The 26,093-nt window shown below is 36.9% G+C and overlaps 1 protein-coding gene across 1 annotated transcript; it reads right to left on the bottom strand.

The window, feature by feature from the left end:
* Positions 1-7,985: 7,985 nt before the first annotated feature.
* On the bottom strand, positions 7,986-25,646 carry LOC149800559 (shell matrix protein-like). Its single transcript, XM_089954503.1, has 9 exons — positions 25,628-25,646; positions 23,313-23,367; positions 20,101-20,340; positions 19,168-19,371; positions 17,307-17,462; positions 14,697-15,097; positions 13,231-13,327; positions 10,742-10,830; positions 7,986-8,110 (listed from the first exon to the last, which is right to left on the bottom strand). The coding sequence occupies exons 2-9, from the start codon at positions 23,365-23,367 to the stop codon at positions 8,042-8,044; spliced, it is 1,311 nt and encodes a 436-aa protein (XP_089810629.1). The 5' UTR covers positions 25,628-25,646; the 3' UTR covers positions 7,986-8,041.
* Positions 25,647-26,093: the final 447 nt, after the last annotated feature.

Here is a 26,093-nt window from a genome sequence, read left to right on the forward strand (position 1 = left end):
TTTATGGACTGCTTATTATCCTCTGTAAGTTAATGCATTAAATACTCGTACGCTTCAAGGGGATATTTTTTCACGAGATCTTTGTATATTACATCAGTTGCGCCGGCAGATGCGAGTCGGTGTAAAATGCAAGGAGTAATCGGTAGAATAAAGACCCTGATCTACAGGCGCATTATATATATATATATATATATATATATATATATATATATATATATATATATATATATATATATATATATATATATATATATATATATATATATATATATATATATATATATATATATATATATATATATATATATATATATATATATATATATACACACACACACACACACACACACACACACACACACACACACACACACACACACACACACAGGGTTTTCTAAAGATAGTATAAATGGCCAATATGCATACCATGACGTCCAAACTCGCTCACAGGTTTGAAGGACATTTTTCCAGGAGGCAGGAAAATTTGACACAACTGACGGAGTTTGTTTCAACAAAATCAGATCAGCATCTTTATTTCCTTCCATAGAAGATTACATGATACAAGGATAAATCATCTGAATACAATCAATAAATATATTTTAAAAAATTATATTATAATACGAATTCTTGCAGTATCAATCAACAAAAGTGTTAGTCAGCTGCATAAATACCTTATTTGTAAAAGATAGCTGCACACTGCATAACAAGTATGCTGCATAAAAGACGAATAGCTTGCAGTTTTCTTTGTCGATTACACCTGCTGGTAACCTTTTATTTAGAAACTGTAGTTGCAGCTCATCGGCATTTCATATTGACATAATACTTGTACTGGGGACCGAAAATGATAATGGATGACTTTGTGAAACTAAGCTCGAATCGCCACTTATTACTGTAGGCGTATGCTACATGTAACAGCTTTTGTAAATTGCTAGGATATAGCCAAAAGTGAAATATCAGCTAGGGTTGGATTTTCCTGATCCAATCTTTGCTCCAAATCCACTATTTTCTAACTGTGGCAGCAAGTCATTTATAAATATTGTGTACATCAAGGTTGACACAATACCCCCTTGTCTCACTCCTTGGCCAATGAAAAACCAGTCCGAAAATTGCACATTGACAAGAAATTTACTCTGTAAATTTGTATACATGTTAAAAAATCAAGTGATTCAACCGTAATTCCCAACATAATTTAAAGTAGTCCTTTGTGACACACGGTATCAACTGCCTTTTTTTGTATCAAGGAAGGCAGCATAAACCCCGTGAACCCATGCTCACATTATATTGTACTGATTGCAACAGCAGCAAAACAAATCGCTTTGTGCAGCCTAAACCTTTCTGGTAACCATGTTGTTGTGAACTGTGTATATTATAATTAGTATCTTTGAGCGAAGTTACCAAACGTTCACGAATAATTTTATCAAGTTTTGTAGATAACAGGCAGTAAAATAACATGCCTATAATAAGTTATTTTTGTTCTCATCACGGGGACGTGTCGTACTGAAGTCTGCCAGAATTTCTAAAATAATTATCCATTCTGACAATGACCCTATATTGTAAAAATGGACCTCAACTTGTCCATCTTTCTTTGTATAGACCAATCATCAGCATAAATTACCAGAATAGATTCTAATACATCGTCCAGATTCAGGTTGCACTATTGTCGTTCACAATTGGTAATCATTTTATGTACAGGCTTGAATTCAAAATATTGAGATGATCTTAACAAGTCCGTCAAAACTTGACAATTCTGTTCTAATAGGGTTATTTATTTACTGGACAATGTAAACTAAATTGTCTCGATTTTAAAAATGTATTCATGCATTGCTCGTCTTGTACCTACATTCTGTAAAGACTGAGGTTGAAGTTTGTACGTGCGAGCGCAGAACCGAAAGGCCTAATAATCTGGCGAGTATTCATCCTAAGCAATCACCCCATAAACTGCTCACGCATGATCAAAGCGGATTGTCATTGGTCCAGAAGTACAATTGCATAGCCCCGTGAGACCTAAGCGGGAATTTCAAGTGTAATTTTTGTAATTATAAAATATCAGCGAGATCAGACTTGTCAAGTTACGATGTGCGTGAAGTTCCCGATTGCACTAGTGTGGCATAACGACAAAAATTTAATTGAATCGCGTGCAACTGGTTTTAACAATTTACTAACTGCAGTGCCGACACGTAAACCGAGAATTAACCACAAAACCCCAAAGAAAACCCAAACAAACAAAACATCAAAAACAAAATCGGCATTCACTTGTGTGAAGTTGAGTATCATACAGAAAAAACGCAAAATAAATGCAATAGTTGTTTTATCTTCAATATACCTAAATATTCGTGGTTGTATCAAACATAATTTTTTTTGTGCATATTCAGTCGAAAAATGCACGCGCTGGCAAAACATTCCACGTATAATAGAAAAAATTCAGGGGCGACATCATGGAGAAAGTACAATGAAATAATAGTAATTGTCCCTATACACATTAGTTTGCATATATCACTTCGTAATGACAATCTGGATGAAAAGTAACACCGCTGAAAAGGTAATATTAGGGAGGGGAGTAACGTCTTTGCTTCTTGACAAGCGAGGGAATGTATAATGAACGACAAATTACAATAGTTTTGTATTAACGATCTGCATCAAGATCCATGAATAACAGTTCTGAATCTCTAATAGACATTTTCTGTGACAGTTCTGATAGAACAATACGCTAGTACTCAAACTCGCTAATGTGCAAGCTCTGACAACGGACATAATTGAAATACAAATTAAACTGCCAGACAGAATATTGTCCTTATTTCTAGAAGACTGACCAAAGCACTCACGCCAGAATGAGATGCGTGATGCCAATATAGCAATGACACTTAGTCATTGCTACATATTTTTACATCTATAAATTGTCTCTTTGATCACGATAGTTATTCGTCATTTGCTCTAGAGTTACAAATAGAGATATTTCAAAATATTCAGACTTGTGGCTTGTGGATTCGTTTTATGTTACTAATATATGGGCATAAACTTGCAATAGAAGGAAAACCAGCACGTTTGGAATAACTTGACTAATACTTTAATTATCAAAGTTATAAATGATGTGATTTCATTCGTATTATGAAGTGAATCCAAAATAGTTCTGATAAAGTTCTAAAGAACGAAAAGTTCCGTATATTTCAAAAGCGGAAATGTATATCAAAATTATAAATCGATATGTTGGCTCATTTGAGAACATGTACATTTGGGAAACGTGGGAATTCTCGGACGAAGGAAATTTTGTAAGGGAGTACTCGAAAGAAAAGGGTTCATGCGACATGTTTTGCTAACTAGCCATCTCCAAGACAAACAAGATCCCATACAAATCTTAAACTTTAAAAGAGAAAACGTGTGAATTGTAAAATCTGAACCTTTTAAATGGTGTGGATATAATGACAAGTTTGATAGTTTTGGAACCAGTTCAAAAACATTAAATGTGTCAATAGCAAGCCTATCAATTGAAGGAAAATCATGGCATTATTAAAGAGCAGGAATATTTTGATTGTTGTCGCTGGCGGAAACGAGTCGCCAGGTTATAGATGTAGAAAAATGTTGCAACGAAAATCTGAGTGAAGCTGTGCGATTGTGTGTTGATTACAAAGTCTGAGGAACAGCCAAAACCACCCTTAACAATAATTTGATACACATGAGAGCGTCATAACCTGCTATAAAATTAAACGACATTCGTGGAAAGTTAAAAAGTACGTTTGTAAAGTTCTTTATAATAAGTTTATTAAAATTAGCCGTTTTAAAACGTTTAATACTTAAATGATTGATATCTTTGCACGGAACAATAGTTTTGCTGTAGTAAGGCAAGGTATTGTACGACTTGAAGTTTCTGGAGTAAAATCAGGACGATAAAAAGGATAATATTCAGGTTCTTCAATCATTTACCTAAAACAAGCCGCCATTTTACACTATGCAAACGAAGAATAATCGACTTGAAAAAAGGTTCTTAAGTATCTACACAAGATTATAGTACTGAGCATCAGAACTGCATATGAAAAAAACTATCCTCCAAGTGGGAATTAAAAAATTAAAGCAACTAGAACATGCAAAGGACCTAACTAGTAAACACTGGACCAATAAGGAGTTTGTTTACATGATACAAAACAAATCGAGAAGGAAGGCGATGTTTTTTAAATGCCAGATGAGCTAAAACTGTCACTGACAGATGTATTAATACTAGGAATATCCTTTTTGATGAACAAATTTCTTCAAATTGGTTCCCTAAATAAATTAAACGAGTCGACATAAGACAGCTGAACAACCCAATTAGATACTTTCTTGGGTTTAGATATTTAACTTTAGATTCCCCTTCCAACATGGATATGGAAGAAATGCTAAAATTCAAATTAAGCATTAATCAAATAGATTAAGCATTAATCAAATAAAGGCGCATGGATAATTGTCAATTCTAAGACTGCCATGTCCACGCCATTGTGAGCTGGTAATTTATAGTGACGTCGTTGATTAGCAGATTTCTTCTGACTGATTGCTTAGAAAGTTTACAAAAAGAACTGAAATACGGTTACATGACTTAAGATGGAACTAGATACCTCACTGGATATTCGCCATTTGCCAAAAATACAATAGGAGAACAATTAAATATAAGAAACTCGACAATTTTCACTTGTATAGGAAATATCTGAACAACCAGAAGTTAAGATTTCCAGGTTTTATTTGTATCCTTTGTTATAACCATGACCGTATCATTCACACATATCCTGCTTCCCAGGGGTTTCCGAGTCTGTGACACGAAATACTTTGTTAGCAGTTACCTTTCCCTGACCATTTTTCCTAAAGTTAATTTTCTTAGTCTCAAAATGTGCTTTTTTAAACAAGGTTTGTTTTTATCGTGCTGCATTGCTTTGATCTTTCTCATTGAATTTAATGCATCCGTTGTACTTTGATCAAAATATTCTTGGTCAATACCATTATCGCTGAATCCTCGACTTCTCTTGTCCAGTGTTTAACCTCATTTTAGCAGAATTTGATAATGTTTAACAAAGCCTTGTTTAGAGAACGTATTCTTGAACGCTGTAGAAAAACTAATATTACACACAACCAGCTAAAAGCATTAGGAAAAGCCACACAGGACGATATTACTTCAGCACATGATTCAGTGATAGTTATACACCATACTACTCGAAATTGCTGGCAAGCAAGCCTCTCCATAATTTAAATCCTTTTGTATGGTGCTTTTTAATTTGCATTATTGGATCATTTAATCCTTAATCTCATTGTCTGCAATCTGATATTGAGAGTATCTACAACTAGTGTGGGATATAAAAGGTGTATATGGCGCATGTTCCTCATGAATGTGTGTCTCTACGAGAGAGACAATAATCTTAGGTTGTTAAGTTCGAACTGAGTTTAGAGATAACTGGTCTGGATGTACTTTTTAAAACATATTATAATTTATTTGTTGAGGAACAGTTTTATCTGAAATCTTCATGCATTATTAGGATGGCAGTTGTGATAAGGTTAAGTGATTGTGGACATATCAGTTTTAAAAGGATCTGAAAGTGGACAAGTCCGGTACAACAGTGTTTTCAAAAGCATACCGTATGCGGCTGTAGGAACAAAGTTTACTGGCGTAGGATAAAGACTAGAACTACCTCGCAAATCCAAGACTCTCAATTTAAAACATTTAAAGCAAAAGGTTAAATGCTCTGTCCACTCAGGTGACAGAGGGATCTCCACTTGATATATGAATTGGAGCCTAATCCCGTGAATACTTAAATTACTTTGATCAGGAAAGTGGTTGTGTGAAATGTTTGTTCCTGTAGGGTTTTTTTATAAACACACAGACGTGCAGGTTCAACAAGTCTGGGTCAGGAATCATCTACTTTCCTGGAGATTTCTTTTGCGACATTGATGAGGTCGTCGATCCGTGACTGTTCTCATTCGATTGGAACATGTTGGATGAGGTGACGTATCGATTCTCTTCCCTTCTGCCTCACCTTCGCGATCCGGGTTTTGCAAAGTGTGCGTAATCGTCGGGGAAGTTCCTATCTATTGAAAAAGCGCAAGCAACCTCTGAATACACCCAAGACTTGCATATTAAAGACGCAAGTCATGAGATGGTATTATTGGATACTTCCATGGATGAAGGCGCATAAGCGTCATCAGTTTACGAATCTTAATTTCAAATCCGTCAGTATAGATCTTTAAGCGGACCTAATATTTTTTAAATTTATATTTCTGGCTCATTTCCTAATTGCTAAAAGTGTGATAATCAAGGTACATGAACATTTGAATAGTGAAAATTTTTTGCATTTTTCACCTGCTTATAATTTCGAGGTCACAGGTGTACATGACTTGAAAATGGACCATGAGCACTTTATGAGCCGTTGATATTGCAATAGTTTGAAAACGTATGGCCACACATTTCTAATAAAACGACCTTTCTTTTAGTCAGTATTGATGGGCATGCTATGTATATTTGATTTGCATTGTTTTGTTTTTAACTCTATTTCATTACATGATATTGTAATGTAACATTGTATGTTGGACTTTGTCAAAACCGAGTTCATTTCTGCTTGACATGAAAAGACTATTCTGTACACAATACATAGCTAAATTATTCTCTGTGTAATGGTGTCAAAATCTATTATTAATAGAAGTAAATATTTTTATTTGGGTCTAGGTTTTGGGATTTCCTTTGTATTTTATATAGTCGAGATTCTGGTTTTTATTTTGTAATCATCAGGATCATTCTAGAAGGCTATTTTCCATTAGGCAATAGTTTTTAGAAAATTATAATTATGCTAATTATGACCTGAGGTCAAGTAGAGAACTATACCATCTTGAAACATGATTTATCTGTCGTGCTTTCAGATTAGCACTTTCAAGTTGTATTATATGTTGTGTACAGTATTTCATTTTTAGGCTGGAAATTTATTTCTTCAAATTATTGAATTCAATCATTTTCTCCGGAAATACAAACGTGTTCGGACAACATTCTTGGATAGAGACATTCTCTGGAATTTAGAGTGAATGCAATCCTTGAATTATATTACTGTGATTCAACAAGACTTGGTACTTCAACCCTCTACAAACTACCATAGACATATCACCGTCTTCAATTTTTGAAGATATTCTGGACTTTAAATTAATTTTATTCAAAACTTTAAATTTGGACTTGTGTCTGTAATTCTTTGGATTATTTTTGGATTTAATTCACAATACAGTAAGTTCTTTTCTCATTTTCATTTTGTACTCTATGGAAAATTTGTTGCATTTTCAAAGCTTCTTGCTTGTTCACTCTTTTCTGTTTCCTTTTTTAAGAGGATAGGCTCGTAACAATACGTTAAAAGCGTACGAGACTCCACTTCAGTTGATAAAAGTCAGATGAACCCATATGGTAAAGATATGGTACTGATAGCAAGACTTCGAACAATGTTTAAATTAGAATAACAATACAGGCTCACAGAATTAACCATCAGTGACGAAGACAGTCTAGTAATGAAGTTTCGTAGACACGAGTTCAGGATTAATGCAATGCAAATGTATTTTGTAATTATTGTTACTCACCTGATGTCAAGTTATAGTAAGCTTTAACCCCAAAAAAGACTAGCATTTGCCTTCCATACTAGATTTCAGAAGAAAATAAAAACAACTTACAAGTTCTTGTTTGGAAGATTACAATTTCGCGACCTACACGTTAAAAGGATACTTATTATACACTCGCAAATTAATTAAAATTAGGACCAAGTTTGTATTTCCCGTAGGATATTCTCGCCTATAACCGTCAATAGGAGTTATTGTTTCATTTTTGTTATGTACGCTTGTCATCTGAAGTAGTACGTCTGTCAAGCTTACTATCTATGCACAGACGTTTACTTCATACTTTTCGAACTTAATGCTGGGATGCTTGAACACGAGGCCCGATTGACACGCAACGCATCAAATTTAAACTTTGGTTCTAATACAATATATAAAACTGAAGATCGAAACATAGCAAACATGATTTATTTATAAAACCATAACAAAATTAACGTCTCAGAATATCTTAATGGAGTTTCGTTAGGAAAGTCAAAGAGTCTGCTGCCTCCTTGGGAATACAGTTGTACACTTTGAACTGTAAATAGAAATTGGAGGTAAAACAAATTACTCGAAACAATCTACTATTAGAACTTGAACCTGGGGTTCGGTTCCGATCATGAAAAGCAATTAAATGACAAATTGCACATTAGTTGGAGGCCAATTTATTTATCAGTAAAATTTACGTTACTTTTAATACGTTGTTACGCTGTTCCTTATTAGAAGATCTTTGGCTGGTGGGAAAATAACAGACGGTAAACGATGTATAAATCGGGACGCCAATGTTAAATGGCCTATAGAGAGAAAACTTACAAATCCTTGTATCGAAAAAATAATTCATTTTTTGATTGTGATTACATAAACTTTAGTGAACAGAACCTCCCTCTTATCCTGTTATCAAGAAAATCTCTGCACCCATGGTTATCCCACCACCACCATTTTCAACATTGCTATCGTACCTTATCACTCATAATCTCTACAACCCAAGCAATAATACACATGTAGTGAAAGAAGAACATAGTATGAGTGTATTAGCACTTGTATAAACAGCCTTTTATACACAAAACTAAAACCGGGGCCCCGAGTGGTCTAAAGCGCTCACCGTTGCGGATCACTGACCTCTGTCGGCATGGATTCTAGTCTCGGGCTCGGCAAATGTGGGTATGTGAGAAAGCTTTGCCGGCTGCTTCTCATGGGTTGGTGGTTCTTCCTGGGGTTTTCCCGAATTCTTCCTCCACCATTTATATTGGCCACCATGTATAGCCTATATAGTGCAGAAAAATGGCGTTAAACCCTACATCAACAACTAAAACTAACCCCACTTGAAACAAAGCACATATTTAGCTTGACAATCCAAACATATTCGTTGTTGTACGTCATGTATGGTAGCCAGGAGTCATTTTAGAATTTGAATTATGGTCTTTTAGCGTATGTTTTGGTTACTAAACGTAACCTTGTGCCGAATGATGCAAATTTAGTTTTCTGGTCAGTTTGTTTCAAAGTTACGATTCCTGTTGTCTTAGATTTCGAACAATTACTTTATCACAAGTTCGCATGTAACCTGTTTATAGCACCATGAATGAAAATATTTTCTAGGATTCTTGGACATCAGAATGAAATTAGCCATAAAGTTAAAGCAAGTCTACTTTTAACATGAAACTAATATTTTCTTGTACGAATGCGACCTTTTGACTGTTCAAATTTCAGTCGAACTTGCCCAGTATCGGTTCATTTTAATACATCTGAAACTTGGGATCTTCTCTAAATCAAAATGGGAATCCACGATTCCGTATGCAATTTTCTTAGAGTTAACATTTGTTTAAAAGAAAGTCATGCTAAATTCAAAATCGCCAGAGTTGGAAAATACAAGCAAAACCGAGTTATCACCATTTTGAAACTTTAATTAGCCACGCCTACTTAAATGTCAGCAAATAAATAAAAACTTTAGGGTTAGCCCCTTCCTATCCATCTACAAATGACAAATGAAAACTGAAAGGTACATGCGCGGTTGAGAGCCTTGTGAAACAAGACTGGACTTCAAATGATGTAGCGAAGTGCAATCTAGCCATTGATGAACACTTCATATCTAGAGCAATCGCGTCTAAAAGACTCGGAACAAGTAAATTTTCTAATGTAAATCCAAGACTGCGGGAAATGTTAAAAATACCCTAGATTTAACGTTCGGGTGATGTATGTAAGATGGAGCGGAAAAGTAATTCTATAAGATGGAACGGAAAAGTAATTCTATAAGATGGAACGGAAAAGTAATTTCAAAAATGTTCATAGGTTTAACATATGGGTCTGTATGGTCTCTGAAATTGAAAAATTTCCAAATGTGTTGTATAGTTTTGTAATGCTGTTTTCGAATTTACCAATTCAGTGGCCTATAGGTTTATTTTAAAGAGTGTTTAGTTAAAAAGTGTTCAGTGTCAACTGAGGCAAATTTGTTTTAAGTCCGACTGAGATAAATTTACAATCTATTTTGTAAAAAGACTGACCGTGTTTAATTGTCAGTTCACTTGTTACAGATGTTTATTGTATGTAAATACGATCGAGGAGTTGTTGAGGCCAGAATGAAATTGACCCCAATATCAAACCTAGTCGAAAGTTTGCACGAAGTCAAGATTTTCTCGCATGATTGGTCTATATTTTTGACGAGTTTGAAAAGGACAGACCCAGCGTCGGTTCGTTTCTTTACATATGACAATAGGGGGCGTAATTTTACTGCTAAACCAAAGACTAACAGTCATATTTGCGACACCAAAGACTGACAGGAAGTAAAATTTTCTGCTCAAGTTTAGAAACGACAGGCTAAATGTTCTGTTTTTAAGGGATCAAAGCTCCATTTGTATACCTCTTCTTTTCAATAGGACACTGGTCAGTAGATAATAGATCAGTATATGGGGACTAGTTTAAAAAGGTGCGTTGGATAGTAAATCCAATGTGATTATAATACATATTATAGTGTAGGATGTAATAGAAAGGACATGTCTGAATGTTAGCCAGTCAAAATGTCGAAAGACTAGATCTCCAAACTTGTCGCCATAGTACCCCCTCGCCCCATACACACACGTACGCTCACATAGCCACATGTTAATCCTAGCATTTATTTGACATGGGTTTGGAAAGAGTGTTGCTGCTATTCGCGAGGTAAAATGTATTAACTTACGTTGTCAATATCTCCTGTGAAATGGTGACCATACAACGGCGTTGGAGGCCTACCAATTACAAGTGCCGTTCTCCTCTCTGCCAGTTGACCTGACGAAAATAAAATGGAGCCTTCTTGAAGCAGGGAAATTCATCTTTACAGATTATTCATAGGTAAAAAAATTATAAATTCAAGTGGTGATCAACATGACCGGACGAGGATATCACCAAACATTAGATACAAGTCATGTTCGTTTCACATCGGGAGTTTTATTCATCTGGACACTGCCGCACAAGTTTAAAGATAACCTCTACGGAAATTGACATTCAACAGAAATGGTGGGCATATTCAGTTATGTCCAAATTGGACATGTTAGTGTAATAGACTGAAAGAATCCAGACACATCTCGAGGTGCACTACGGAAGAACGGCCGAAATATGGAAAGTATATCGACCTTACCTGCAAAAAGTCATCTGTGGTCAGGAGCCAGAATAAAACGATATGAATTAAATTAAACGCATTTTGGTACTTGTTCTGTGTCACTTTCTGTACTGTAAGAGAAAGTCATTTTAACACTAATACGTCAAGGGTGGTGTTACAAGTTTGCAAATCACGTGTTGGTCTCAAAAGGCGCATCACTTCTTAGAATGCGTCTTGTAAAAGATATGAGAAGCCGATAAAAAGCAATGGTTGATGCAGATATATGCGGCGTGAAATGCATGCCAGTGACATAGCTTTAAGAGCACTTCTTGTGGAGAATCTACGCGTTTATCTAATTGACTTCACGTAATTTAGGTGCACGGTTAGCTATACTTTCCATGGTAAAAATTGGACTGAATAGTTGAAAGAGTAGTTCTTATGTACTTGAAAGCTAATCGCACAACTCGGCAAGCAACAGTGCCTGAAAGTGAGCCCAAAAAGTTGAGAGAGAGAGAAGATACAAATGTGATCCAATTGTTACAGTTAGCTGTAGTAGTTACTGTAAATCAAACTTCTACAGACCAAGTAACGTCACTGTAAATCAAACTTCTACAGACCAAGTAACGTCACTGTAATCAAACTTCTACAGACCAAGTAACGTCAATGTATAAGTAGAAGTATCGAGAAAGGAATACTTACCTGATCCCGTTTAGGTTAGGATTTTAACTTCGCTACCACGAAGCTCCTGAATCTGTCCAAAGACTCGTCATTTCTTCTTTGACAGTGTATACCATATTGGCGCTAATAATGGTATTTAAGGAAAGGAATTCTGCATACACTCCAAAGTGTTGTGCAGATGGAGAGATAAGGAACGGTATACCCGATATGTGATTGGACTAATATTTTCACAAAACAGGAAGTGACTGAGAAAAAAACGTTTTCTTTCTCAAATGCGATAGAGAGTAAGGATTGGAGGTTATTTGGTGATCCTGCTTCTACCTTGCAAACCTCCGGAGGATAAATTTTCATAGCTTCTCATAATCGTTCTCCAAACAAGCTGCAGTCCTACCGAGAGATACGGTTCATAAACATAGTAGCTCGTATCTGACGTCATGCAGTAAAATATGTGGCGAAAGGTTCACGCTGAGAACGAATTTCCCATGCAAATACGGCAAGCACTCTGAATCAAGGTTCGGAGCTAGGTTGTGATCACGTTAATGTAGACCGGCGGTCGTCTGAGCCGTTGACACTGGATCCACCATGCGTAACTCTTTTCTGTCAAGCTAACAACTTTTTACCTCAGTACTGTTACACATTAAGCTGTCATGTTCAAAAGTAAGGTTATTCATTATCGCTTTCATCTACAGAGCCTACACATTGAAGAAACGTGCTTGTTCCCGATAGAAAGGCCAAGCAGACTGAGCTTAGGACCAACCCCAGCCAAGACGCCGAGACTCCCGAAAGTCAAGGTAGATATATTTACGCTCAATGTCGACCAAACTCGAATCTGTAGGAAAGACCCTTTGAGCTGGGAAACATGTTTATCGACAGCTTTAAATTGTTTGCTAATGGCAACCGGGATTTCGCGTCAAATCCGAGTTTGACATGAACCATTGTATAGATGTTGTCACTGCAGTTTGTGAGAATTTCGATCTCACAATCAGTATCTAGAATCCAGAGGTTCGACGTCAACATGCAACATGCAATATCTATAATCTTACAATTTGACAGTTTGGATCACTCGCTATACTACAACCTCACTTTGTCCTGCCATGGCTGTAATCCTTTCATTTCCCAGAGTTCCCTTTTCTAGCATGCGACTAGAACGTGCTAATTAAACCACGCATGCAATATCAGTATGAACAATGCAATGAAATACAACGCTACTTGGCTGACGTTTTGAAAATAATTATGCAAAATAGTTCGATTTACAAATCAATAACATTACTAATGGCAGTTGCAGTTTAAGCACAAGTGTACTGCCCCCATTAGAAGTAGTGATTTTAATAGTAGTAGGAGTACTGTCAATAGAAATACTAGTAACAATAAATGGCTTACTCATCTATTACTAACATAATCTCTAAACCTACCATGGATCATCTTTTTCTCCTCCCGGTTTAAAGATTCAACACCAAACAGCCCAACATTTTGGCCAATGAAGACCCACCAGACACTGGTCCAGTCGTCCTGAAAATGAAAGTGACCAAATGTTTCGACGCAGGATCTTGCATTCAAACATTCGTTCAAGATCATGCTATAAATCTCCTGCTCCAGTGGCATAATCCTAAAACCTTGCATAATAACTGAAGTAGCTTACCGACATGACGCTAAATCAATGAGATGAACATTTATATTATAAATATAACCAGTCTCTAAGATACTGAGCTAAATACAAAAATTACGTAATCAACTGAGTCATGTATATAGTTTACTGTAGCAAATTTTAAGACGGTACATATAACGGTGCCTGTGCAACTAAGCTATCTGCGAACACAATGCTATTGCTTGAGCGTGAAATGTTGGTGGCTGACACGTTTGCCGTGGTGAGTAGTACCCTATAAAACGAACACACCACCAAGTTTTCTAAACGTGTACACAACCGAATCAGAGGAACCGCGTTAAAGCGGAAAGGATCTTTACGTTTGACTTCTACAGCAACAACAACATTGCACAAGTGACAACTGAGCTTGTATCGTCATGGGAATAATTTTCCTTTGGCTAGTCTTGTTCATTTCTAAGGCAATGCTGGATAAACTTGAATTCCCTCAGGAGAAATGCGACATTTGCAAGCGTTCTCAATATAATTAGAAAGCAACATTCTGAGCCTTAACATCCGTCTTGACATCAGGACATCCCTCATTCTAACCCAGTCAATATGTATCCAAATGACCATTGAAAGTCGGCTACCAAAACAGTCTTCTGAGTTTCCATAGACATTTTGTGTCTCGTGCCTAATAAAGATTTCCAATCTCTCGTTACAGTTCATACATGTCATTACATTTCAGACGAGGCTTCACGTACAAGCAAAGCCCAATATGGAATGTAGTCAATAATAGGAGTAAACAACTTGTATTAAGGAAATGGTAAAAAAAAATATCAAGATCACAGATGACAAAACTCGTTGTATGCTTGAATTATGTTTCGTTTACATTAACTTAATGTATTATAATATTTCAGACACTAGCAAGTGCAAACTGCACAGATTTTTATTTATTTCAACCGTATTGTCAACTTAGAGGAAACGAATTGAAATGTTTGTCACTCTAGTTGACTTCAGTATGTGCATGTCTATGGATTCGCAGAAGGCCAGATACTTGCATTTACCGTGCAAAGTTCATAGTACTCTGGTCTTGCAATGCGGTAGCGAAATAGTTTGTACTTTTCAATAAGAAATTTACGCTTTTTGACATTCAAGTTGATTTGTGTCATTAACATGCATCGACTGGTCTGATTAGTTCAAAATATATCCGTGTCCTAAGGATGTAATACTAAGCTTATTTACGTCCTTTCTACAAGCGGACATGTTTGTAATACAAGTAGACATAAGTATACTTACGTTTATTCGTGTCTGTATTTCATAGTAGTCTTCGGTTGTAACGAGGTAGTGTAGAAGCCCGTTCCTTTGAATGATATCGATCTGAATTGACCCCAGGCAATCGAAACCACGACAGGTACGTCCGGGATTAATTGCGTTGGTGATGACCGTTTGTGGTAAGTTTTCCTCGAGACCTACCGACCTCATCATGAAGTTGATAGCGCGAACATTTGTGGAATGCCTGTTTGCTAGAGAATAGATTAGAACAAAAGCGGTTCCATTGAAGTGGCCATAACTTCCTGAAGGGCCAGGTGTATTGGCGGAAACGCCTGCATGCGACTGGATTCGGACTCTTGCAGATTCAATTCCTGGTTGAGACAAATCGTTTTCATCGAAATCCAGGATGAAGAGTGGCTTGCATTCTGTAACAGGTCCAAAAATAGAATTGTTGAACTAAAATAACATCTCGCCTGGACACGTGATATCATAGCCATACAGTCACTTGCAATTTGTTGGTTCATACATGCAATTATTACACCTTCACATTTAAATTCGATCAAGTAATTGTGCTCATCGATTTTGTAAGTTCACTGCTCTTGTATCCCCAGCGTCAGCAAACCAAAACTAGCTCATGTCTATAAAAACTGGGAACGTATGTAGAGGTGAACAAGCATCAAGTACAAATCGACTGTCGAGTAAATATGGTGTACTATGTACTTACACAAGTCGGATGGTACACTGTTTTTTTTAACAGGAAAGTTTCTAATTAGTTCAACACTGAGAGTCGAGTTCGGAATATTTTAAAGAAATTTGTTGTAACGACACGGTTACGTTGGGAATTTTCCCTGTACGCTGAATGAATTTGTTCGGTCCTTGTGCTACATACACGTGAAAATTAATAGTGAAGGCTTCGACTACATTTGGAGCTCTCCACCTTTTTCGTGGTCCTCTCCATATTTTTTAGACTTTGGTGCATGACTAGTTTGCGCCATCCGACATGTTTACCTGTAGAACCATTATTACCGCCTAACATCTTTCTAATTCATAAGCTAGTAATACAGGTGATAAACACCGACTTTGAAAGGCAACATCAAGAGCGACATCTATATACAGCCACGTGCGTCATAAAGTCAATACAAAAGCATTACAAGGCGAGAATGCCTAGTTCCAATGTGCAAATTCCCTAAATGGCTTACAATCATCCGTGCCAAAAACCTAAAACAATAGAAAATGTTGTATGATCAGATGAGTGCGTCTCGCAGGTATTGAAATTTTACAGTGGCTGATATTTCGGATATATACGCACATTTCGATAAGGATTTAAAGATTGTATGTCGACTCTACAAAGGAAGATTTATTTCTGATTCTTTTCATACCCCCTACCAGATTAAATCGCTGATTGTTTGGCATCTCACCTGTCCAGTGATGAAAACCGCATACTTGCTGTATAGCCGGGTATGTTTAATACATTCTGGATATAAAGTCTAATATCTAGCAATTTAAACAGTTCTTTGTTACTTTGCATTGTTTCTGTATGCATCATTTAATATACAAAATTACCATATCAAAACGTATTAACGAACACCTTAGTTTTGCAGGCCTTTTTACAAAAAGGTATCTTATTGATTTCAGTCTTTAAATTAGTACACTATGGAAGTGGGCGAAATGTTCGTCAATGCTGTTAATTATAAAGAGAAGAAATGCTGACAATGGCATTTACCGATGTAATATTGATCTTGAAAATCAATGGCCTAGTCTACAACGTAAACTCTAGTCGCGGTGGCTCAATAGTTGGTGTGTCGAACTCGCGACCGGAAATGTGCGGGTTAGAATCCGCCATCTAAGCATCCTGGGTCAACAAGCGTTGTATGTCTAGTTTCCTAGGCAATAAATAGTCTAATATTTGTGTGCCGTAAAACACCAAACTAAAGACTGATCCGGGCTCAGTACAAAACATTTAAAAGATCTTTTAGCTGATTCTGGCTCTGACATCAAATTGTCCAGAAAAATGGCGAACAGTTTCAATCCACTTAGAAATAATGCTCGTGCCGTCTTGTACCGTAAAAAAGGCTTCTTGGAACTAATATTTTTTCAGAGATTATTTAAATTCAAGTTTGGATGGTACGTTTTGAGTAGTTAATGAACTGTAGATTCCTCGTTTACATTCGGTTTTCAACCCCAGATCCCTTCTGAAAAATTACTTTCTCACGTTTGAAAACTGGTTCAAACGCGTCGACCCAAGTTCAAGGCATAAATATTAATGAACGCACATGGTTTGCATAGTGCTCGATTTTGCCATAAATTCTCTAATGCTCCCAATAAAGGCCAAGTTCTCACCTCGGCACATTCGGATGTGTACCGTTAGCCATTTGCTTGACGTAAAAATTTAACGCCACTGATCAATATCAGTGAAGAAAACTTGGGACTACTTTCTCATGGCAACAAATCAACCAAAGCATAAAACGCGATATGCGCGAAATCCGGTATAGATTTTTATTTATTAAAATAAGCTTCAATCGCCTTGTTAAAAAAAAAAATGGTGGAAACCCTTTGAGTAATATTCTGTATATACCATCGGTTTTGGGTTTGGAACAATAGTTTATCTTTGATCAATAACAATGAGTTACCTACCCTTGGCTGCGACTAGGCTTGGGTCAAAGTCATGGTCATAAATACAGCCACAAGAAGCAAAAATAGTTCCCTCCGGGCAAGATCGTATCATGGCTACATTATACGCCTCTTCGATATACTTTGTTTTATCCCCTGGAAATTCCCGCAATGAACAACCTAAATAAAATAAATGTGCAATTAAACAACTAATAAACGCAGGGTTAAAACAAATTGTTAACCTTATTGGTTTTGCTATACAAACTTTGGAAATTTGTGAATTTCATTGCAGAATTAACCATAACTGAATATTTACTGTGGTGAAATCAACATGTTACAGTCCAGAAATACTCTAGTATGAATATGCACATGAAATAGATGCATTTCAACAGATTCTGTCAAAGATATCTCAACATACCACATACTGTAAATAATTATGTTAGTCTTGAAGAATGAACGATACCGTCAAAGTAAAACTTCTGTTCTGATGTATAAAGTACTAGGCGCAATTTATACATATGCCGACTAGCAGGTATACTTTCCAATGTTATATTATGTTTAAAAAAACATAACTGAATGATGCCCGCAAAACCACATTGGCGAACGAGTCAAAAATGTTTTCTCGTAGTTTTAGTTGTTCATGGCTAGCACAAGAAATTTCTGACAAACTATGTTCAGACTACATCTATTTTATATCTCGTTACAGTTCTGGTCAGCAAATAGTAAGCGATTCTACAAAACAAATTGTATTATAGTAAATACGAGTCGTTAGTGGATATTGATAAATATTTTAATTCGATCCACCTTTCAGTTTCAGAAAATGATTTGTATCTTTTAGATTTACTGAACACCATTTAATAATTGATCAGTTAAGATGTACTAAAATTAAAAGTTTTTTTTTTAATTTGCACAAAGTCGTAAAGAAAATATCAAGAGTAGAAGATGAGCATCATCATGTGTGTACATGTACTGAGACCAATTAATGATATAATTATCTCTACCAGATGTAGTACATCAACCATTCAGTAACTAAATCTACAACTTTTATGTCCACTCAGAAAATAAGCCATATTATAAATGTTTCATAGTTTTTGTATTTTGCATTTAAAACCCAAGAAAATTAGTATCGATAGCAATACTTGGAAGTAGTATCGATATCAATACTTGGAAGTAGTATCGATATCAATACTTGGAAGTAGTATCGATATCAATACTTGGAAGTAGTATCGATATCAATACTCAGATGTATTTTACTATACTGTTAATGGCACACTGCGTGTTATACTGTTTTATTATGTGTATTATGAGCCGGAGGCTTAAAGTACCGAATAATCTTCTGCACATGTCTGTACGTACTTACTCTAATTGCATACATATTTGCTTATAAATGGACCTTAATTTAGAGGTAATGTATGGATGTATTAACGACTTACACGTGTGTACTACTCTCTGAACCTTCATTTAAAGGGTCTGTATTTATGTATGCATGCATGTATGTATTTACTAGTGTACCTCTTCTGACTTGTACTTTGTGATAACGATTGTCCCAAGCGATGTATTAAGTGCATGCACACTAGAGATACGTTCAGTCGTGCCATACTACAAACTGGTTTCTTGACTTTTTTACATGGAGATTCGAATAAATACGAAATGATTAGTAAAATTAGTGGATTCTTGATCCAACAAGATACAATATTTTTGACCGAAGTTAGACCTCGAGTCCATTTTGATATGCAGCACACACTACCCAGTAACGACTTGGATGGCAACTTGAGAACCAACACATTCTTAACCATTAAAATGTTTATAATTGTTATGTGTTGGTTGATTGGGAGGCAGCATTGCTCCATCCCTCTTGGGAGGCAACATAGCTCGTTATACATACCAATAATGGTCGCTAGAGGAGGATTACAATCTGTATTGTTACAGATTCCTGTATTATCTTCTATGCACGTTTCAGTGGTTTCGTCATAAAGCTGGTTTTTCGGACAACAAACTCCGATCGAGGTACGGTCATTGCAGATCCAGAATCCGCCGCAGTTTCCGAACATCGGGCGCCGTCTGCCTTCTTGAAGGCTTGTGCAAGGATCTGAAATTCCACAAGAAAACAAGATACGTTATGTAAGATTTAGTGCCACTCAATGCATTGATTTGCGCGCGCACTTTTTCCTCCGGTTCAATTTTTAATTAGTTTATTCGAATAAAGGTTGTATACAAGATTTAACATTTGTAATTGTTCACACCGATAGTTACGTGAATTAAATTTTGTATCATGTCTGTTCTACAATATTAACATAATTACAAAGTGCAATCAAATGCGAACGATTTAAAACGACTTGCGGTATCATAAGGAGCTTGCTCGTGCAACGAGTATCTCTGACTATCTACTAAAAATCGTTTTAAAAACTGAATTTCAAAAGCCTGAAAACGTATTACGCTGTATCAACGTCCGTATGAATTGCATTGTGTAATCTATTGTCTCGATTCCTGACTACATGAATCGTGTGAAATGATAAGTTCAATTTGTATCAGATATTGAACATACAATTAATCCCAAGAAAAAAATACGGACATTTGCAAGTGTTGTCAAGTGTACAAGAAAGGCGAATACGTACACAATTAAGCAGTTCCATTCTTGTGTTTTGAACTAATAGCTTCATCTTCTACGTCACACTTGAACTACGTTAACCATTTCAAGGCTTGTTGAACAGTCTTGGTAAAAAAACAGTTGTTATTTTTGCAACTTCATAACGAGGCTTTCTAAACATCTTTAAAAGTTATTTGACTGACTTAAGAGAAGTGTGATTCAGAAGCTTACCGTTGCATCGGAAGTCTGGAGGATCAGTGATATTACGTGGCAGAACGCAGGTCAAAAGGGAGTTGGACCAGAACAGACCGAATCCACAATTCTTCCTGTAGATCTCGTATGAGTCTGCAGTTTGTAGCAATTCATCACCGGCAAAAAGGACACATTCGAAAAAAGCGCCACACTCATTGGGATCAAAGCCAAAGGCATGACCGTCGCTCACAACTCCTTCTGAACATTCTAGTGGGATGCCTAAAAACGAGGGAAGGAAGTGGCGATATAAAAGAGAATGTTTGTTTTAGGCAAGCTCTTGTGCTTAATCTCCGGATGTGCACCGGTAGGATGTGTTAATGATCTAATCAAACCAAGGTTAGCCCACATATCTAACGAACTCCACTGATTAACAGACTTTACCTTTCATTTTTTGCCTTGAAAGAACTTCAGACATACAATATGCACGGGGTCGTTGGTATATTCACAATCCATCACACAAAACCCAAGCTACTCTGTTTACAACTTTGAAAAATAATCTAGTAATCATATATATCCTTATTGGACATGAAGAGAAATACAAAGATGAATCAAAGTCTTGTATAAAATTACATAAAAATACGTCCGGTTTATTTATCATACATTGTTCCGATTAAATTACGAAATGCCGCCTTTGTGATGAATGGTTTTTGTGTTTGAACTTTTCGCCACCTTGTAAAGTTTCACAAGGTATATTTTTCCATGAAAACTGGTGGGTTTCACTTGATTAGTCAACAATGTTGTTCAAGACTGTCGGAGAAATATGGCTCCTCACTAGATATCGCACCTTCTTACAAGATTGTGATTTGATTACTTATCGTTTCTGTCGACAGTTATAAAGTAATATGTTAAATAATAGCGACAATTTCGTTACAAATGTCGAGATTATGACAGTTTGAGGGACAATGCCAAACTTCAGGAGCATCTGTCGTAAACGTAGCCAGTTTTTCAAACCCAATATTAATACAGTGTATCATTAGTACGCCTCCATTATGTTTTTTGAAATTGAAAATTCTGTCCAACCCCAGACCATTCTGCAGCCTTCATCTGAGCTTAAATAAGGTACAAAACAATTTTGTGAACTTATTTTTAGAGTGATAATTCTCTTTCATTATACATTTTATATCTGAAAACACTTTAAAACTTAACCGCTCCGCTTGTCTAGTGGTTAGATCGTCCGCCTTGTGTGCGGGAGGTCGTGGGTTCGATCTCCGGCCGAGTCATACCAGAGACTTACAAAAATGGTACTAACAGCTGCCTCGCTTGGTGCTCAGCATTAAAAGGTTAGTATTAGGACTCGTCGGCCTGGCGTCAGGATAATGTGACTGGGTGGGACATCAGGCTACATGTCTGCGACATGATGTCCCAGTGCTAGACATTACTATAAACTGCCACACTGCATACATCGTAGCGACATGACTGAAAAATTGTTAAAGCTCTGTTAAAGTCCAAACACACACACACACACACTCACTCACTTTAAAACACATTTAAAAGTACGAAGGTGGAATTTAGTAGCATTCTTGAGCATAAACTGTCAGTAATATTATTGGTTGTAAGCATGACATCAGGACTAAAATTCGTCCAATTATCAGCTTTCACGATCAAAGCTTAAAGACAAAAATGAACTAAACAATCAAAATAAGATGCCGAGCACGAAATTTAGGCACGAAGACAGCTTGTTGAAACAAACTATTAGATATCAAGATGCCTCCCCTCTTGCAACGCGTTAGGATACTATACATAAAGTATGCCCAGAAATTCAGGCTTTCACAAGCTCCACATTAAACTTTACGATGAATATGTACAATGATGAAAATGTACGTCACGAGCAAGCTTTTCAACTGCGACTGTTGGAAGACGCATCATCACCTCTACAGTGAGGAAGTAGTTCTCATCAGGATGCATACCATTTTCATTATTCTTCAGAGGTTTGTAGGAAATCTAAGTGAACAGTTAACTCTGATCTAAACTAGACGCATCAAATTTTAAATTTAGCTGACAGATACCATTCTTGTAAGGCATATGTACTAAAAACTAAATACAATGATCGAGGTTCATGCTTCTAGAAAAAAAAAACACTGAAGCGTGAAATATGGTTTACAGTGACCTAATTTTGATGAGATCTAGTATTCAAGATAATCCCCTCACCAAGTTTCATCTGTGCGTGTTTTTGTGATTTGGATTTTATTTGACGCTGATTAAAAATATTTCACTCATATCGATACGATGTCTGCAGTGTGGCAATTTATAGCGATGTCTAGCACTGCGGCATTATGCCTCAGACATTTGGCATCATGGCCTACCCAGTCACACTGTACTGACACCAGGTCGACCAGTCCTACCACTAAAGTCTTAATTCTCAGCTAGTACATTTCGTTTAAGTCTTTGGTTCGACTCGGCTGGGGTTCGAACCCGCGACCTCCCGCTTCCCAGGCGGACGCTCTAACCACTTAGTCACGGAAGCGGTCTACCAAGCTTCATGAATCCGGGTGTAACACAAACAGGATTCATAAAACCCGTTTTTATGCGCTCAATACGAAAGCTGAACCTAAGTCTGAAAATGAAATGTGTGTCGCAGTGACCTTTCTAAATTGTTAGGACGTTGTCCAACGGATACATGCAATCGGTTAGTGCCTATCCTGATCATTCCAGAATCAGCACAACACATTTTAACTCTAGTTAACAAAGGTGGTCTGTTGTGACGTACCTCCTACTTCTGCACTGAAATCCTTCGCGAGGTTATAATTTTGGGTACAACCGTATGCATAAAAAATGCCAAACACAGTTAACTGCGCAAAAGTGACACAATTAGCCCCTTTTATCCCTACACAGGTCTTGGATGCTAGAAACCCACTCAAAATAGCTCCCTAGCGTATGGGAAGAAATGGTGGAGGTGGAGGTGCAATGAGGTTGTACACAGACGTTTGTATACAGTTATGTGTACGGAAGCGGACGCAGAGTCCTAAACCGACGTAAACACTGATGACGTCGAGGATAGTACAACTTTCCGTTACTTCGTAAAGTAGACAAGTATTAAGAATATAATTTGAAGGTAACAGAATTCTGCAAATTTCATCATAGATTATGCCACTTGTAGCTAAATTGGCATGACGAATCAAGAGTGAAAATGTATCGAAACAAACGTGATATCAATGGGATAAGACTATAGCATAATTTTTTACTGTACTTACCAGTCTTCACGACCATCACTGTATTCAAGACTAGGACAGCGAAAAACCCAAACATCTAGAAGTAAAGAAAAAACGTGAAATTCTAAGCAAAATGACATCACAGACTCACCAGTCCATTATACGACCTATTATTTCCCCTTCTCTAGACTCTCCAACCATTTGTACACCCAAAGGATAGATTAAAATGACATGACAGTTGTTCCTGGATGATTTTTGTCATTTCTATAGTGGTTTGTCTGCGCGACATTGCACACGAACTAGAGCATACATGCTGCACGAACATGTGGTCTTGTACGATTTTATATTTTCCAAATTTCAGTTAGAACTTGCGAGCAAAGCAATTCATACTTTTCCCTCTGGTGTTTATCATTTATATCACATACTAAGCTCACATTGCAACACAACTTCCAAATTTCGAAGCGTCACAGGTCAAAAATGTTTCTAGGCCGGTTGTCAGTAGTTTCGATTTTTCATGGTTACATGCATGGAAAAGATGTTGCAAAAGACAGCGCAAGTCATTGGAATGAATTACTGAAGTTGTCTGCGCCATATTTTATTCCAGTAGCCCAAAAACCCGCTTAGTCAAGGGGTGGGGTATCATCTCGAATAAGTGCATCTTAGAATATTAATTGTCCCTGAAGCAAAAACTGTTTCCATCACTTGTATCTTTATGAAAACCTCATTGCTGCCACTGGTACAACCTTGCAAACTACATTAGAATATTGCATGTTTATGAAAACCGCATTGCTGTCAATGGCATAACCTTGCAAGTTACAGTAGAACGTCGTGCTTTTTTTGAAAACCTGGCACTGCCACCGGCATAACCTTGCAGACTACATTAAAATATTTTACGTTATATAAAATCCTCATTGCTGCCACTGACAACATTGCAAACTGCATTAGAGTATTGCATTGTGTGTGAGTGTCAGAGATCTAAATTGTTAACACGTAGTTTTAACAGTTCGAGTCATATCGCTACAACGTATATATTGTGGCAATTTATTAGTGATGTCTAGCACTGTGACATCATGCCGTAGACATTTAAGAGCATGTCTCGCCCAATCACATTATACCGACATCAGGCCGACCACTCGCAACACTAACCTCTTACTGCTAAGCCCCAAGCGAGGCAACTACTATTAACCATATTTACATATCGTTGGTACTACTCAGCTGGGGTTTGAACCCGCGACCTCCTGCATCCAAGCAGGCGCTCTAACCACTTAAGCCACTGGATCGGTCGCATATTTTATGAAAGCCCATTGCTGCCATTGGCATAACCTTACAAGCTACATTATTCCATTGTTTTATTTGCTGAACAAGAGTGGTCAGTGTAATCTGAAATACAGGGGCTTCTTACAACTAGAGTGGTCAGTGTAATCCAACTACATGGGCTTCTTATAACGAAAATTAGGTGTTTTCTGTCAATGAATCGTAGGCTGAGGGGTATAACCTGTATACCCATCAGCCCTCGATTCAATGACGGATACTCCTAATGTTCATTGTAACGAGATCCTATGGCTACACCCTTGAGTGCAATTCACAATATATGCTTGCTCTTTGGAGTCGAATGGTGAATATTCAAGATGACATGACCAAATTGTCGGTTCATTCTGCGACATGTTTTACCTTGCTTGAGATCACAGGGGCTGGTTTAAAAAAAATGTTAAGAGTATCCGTCAATGAATAGAGGGATGAGGGGTCTAACCTGTAACAATATAATAAGGGTTAGACTCCTCAGCCATCGATTCATTGACAGATACTCCTAATTTTCTTTGTAACGAGCCCGTGTGGGGTTTAGTGCTGTGGGAACTCCATTCCCTTGCTTTTATGCGTATTCCTTTTGTTTGTGCTGTCCCCCGCATACGAGTACCATGTGTTCCTCCACTTCTCTACCGCTTTCTGTCACTTCTCTATTTAGCTCATGACCACTGATTATACTTGATTATATAGTATCGATAGGATATATACTATTGCAAATACCACTAGGTAAACTCTTGAGTCGGGTGTCACCGGAAAAACAAACCAGTTTAATGTTTTTATAATCCAAACTTTCAACAAATATTGACGAATCCAGAATGTTTCAATTTTGACAACATATTAAGCATGCAGTTGTAAAGCTTAGGCCACTCACTCGCAATATCAGCAACCACTATGGTTTTAATACATGACCACTTGGTGTGAAGATATCAGAGCATGCAAGTTTTTATAATTTTGTAAATTTTTGACGAAAGTTATCTTTTAAAAGAAATGGTCGTTCTAGTGGCATTTTATGAAATAGTTTTACATTTTTGCGATTCAATTTGTGTACTCACATCGGTTGGAATTAGAATGTAGTGTTTGCGCTGTACTCCCTGTTCGCATCAGCAATATGCATTTGGTAAACTGGATACGTAAAGGCCAAAACCAGCCAGGAACATATTGCGCAGAGAGAGAGAGAGAGAGAGAGACAGAAAGAGACAGAGAGACTGACTTACTTTAATCCGTGTCTTACGGTACGTAGCGTCCGGTAAGTCGAAAACTAAAGGTGGAATTATTAACCAGGAGTATTTTTTATAAGGATGATCAACGTAATGCATGAATTCTCCGAGCAAAGTCAGCGCAAGTAGCACGTGCAGATGGAGATAAGAGTATTTCCTGTTTACAGGAGGGAAAACTATTATGCAAGGTTACAAGATACCGGCGCTTTGTCACTCTTTCAAAACCAAGACGAACAATTATTTGGCTACGTATTCATGAAACTATCAGACTCAGAACTTCCAAATCGATATATATATATAT

The sequence above is a fragment of the Sinohyriopsis cumingii genome, chromosome 4 (assembly GCF_028554795.1).
Source record: "Sinohyriopsis cumingii isolate HCF-2022 chromosome 4, ASM2855479v2, whole genome shotgun sequence".
NCBI lineage: Eukaryota > Metazoa > Mollusca > Bivalvia > Unionida > Unionidae > Sinohyriopsis > Sinohyriopsis cumingii.

Excerpts from the sequence above, each read along its gene's own strand:
- LOC149800559 (XM_089954503.1), bottom strand. The coding sequence starts at position 23,367 with ATGTTTGGGTTTTTCGCTGTCCTAGTCTTGAATACAGTGATGGTCGTG. Across the intron at positions 17,463-19,167 it reads TCCTCTAGCGACCATTATTG|GTTGTTCATTGCGGGAATTT; the intron begins GTATGTATAACG and ends TATTTTATTTAG. Across the intron at positions 13,328-14,696 it reads AAATACAGACACGAATAAAC|GACGACTGGACCAGTGTCTG; the intron begins GTAAGTATACTT and ends TTTCATTTTCAG.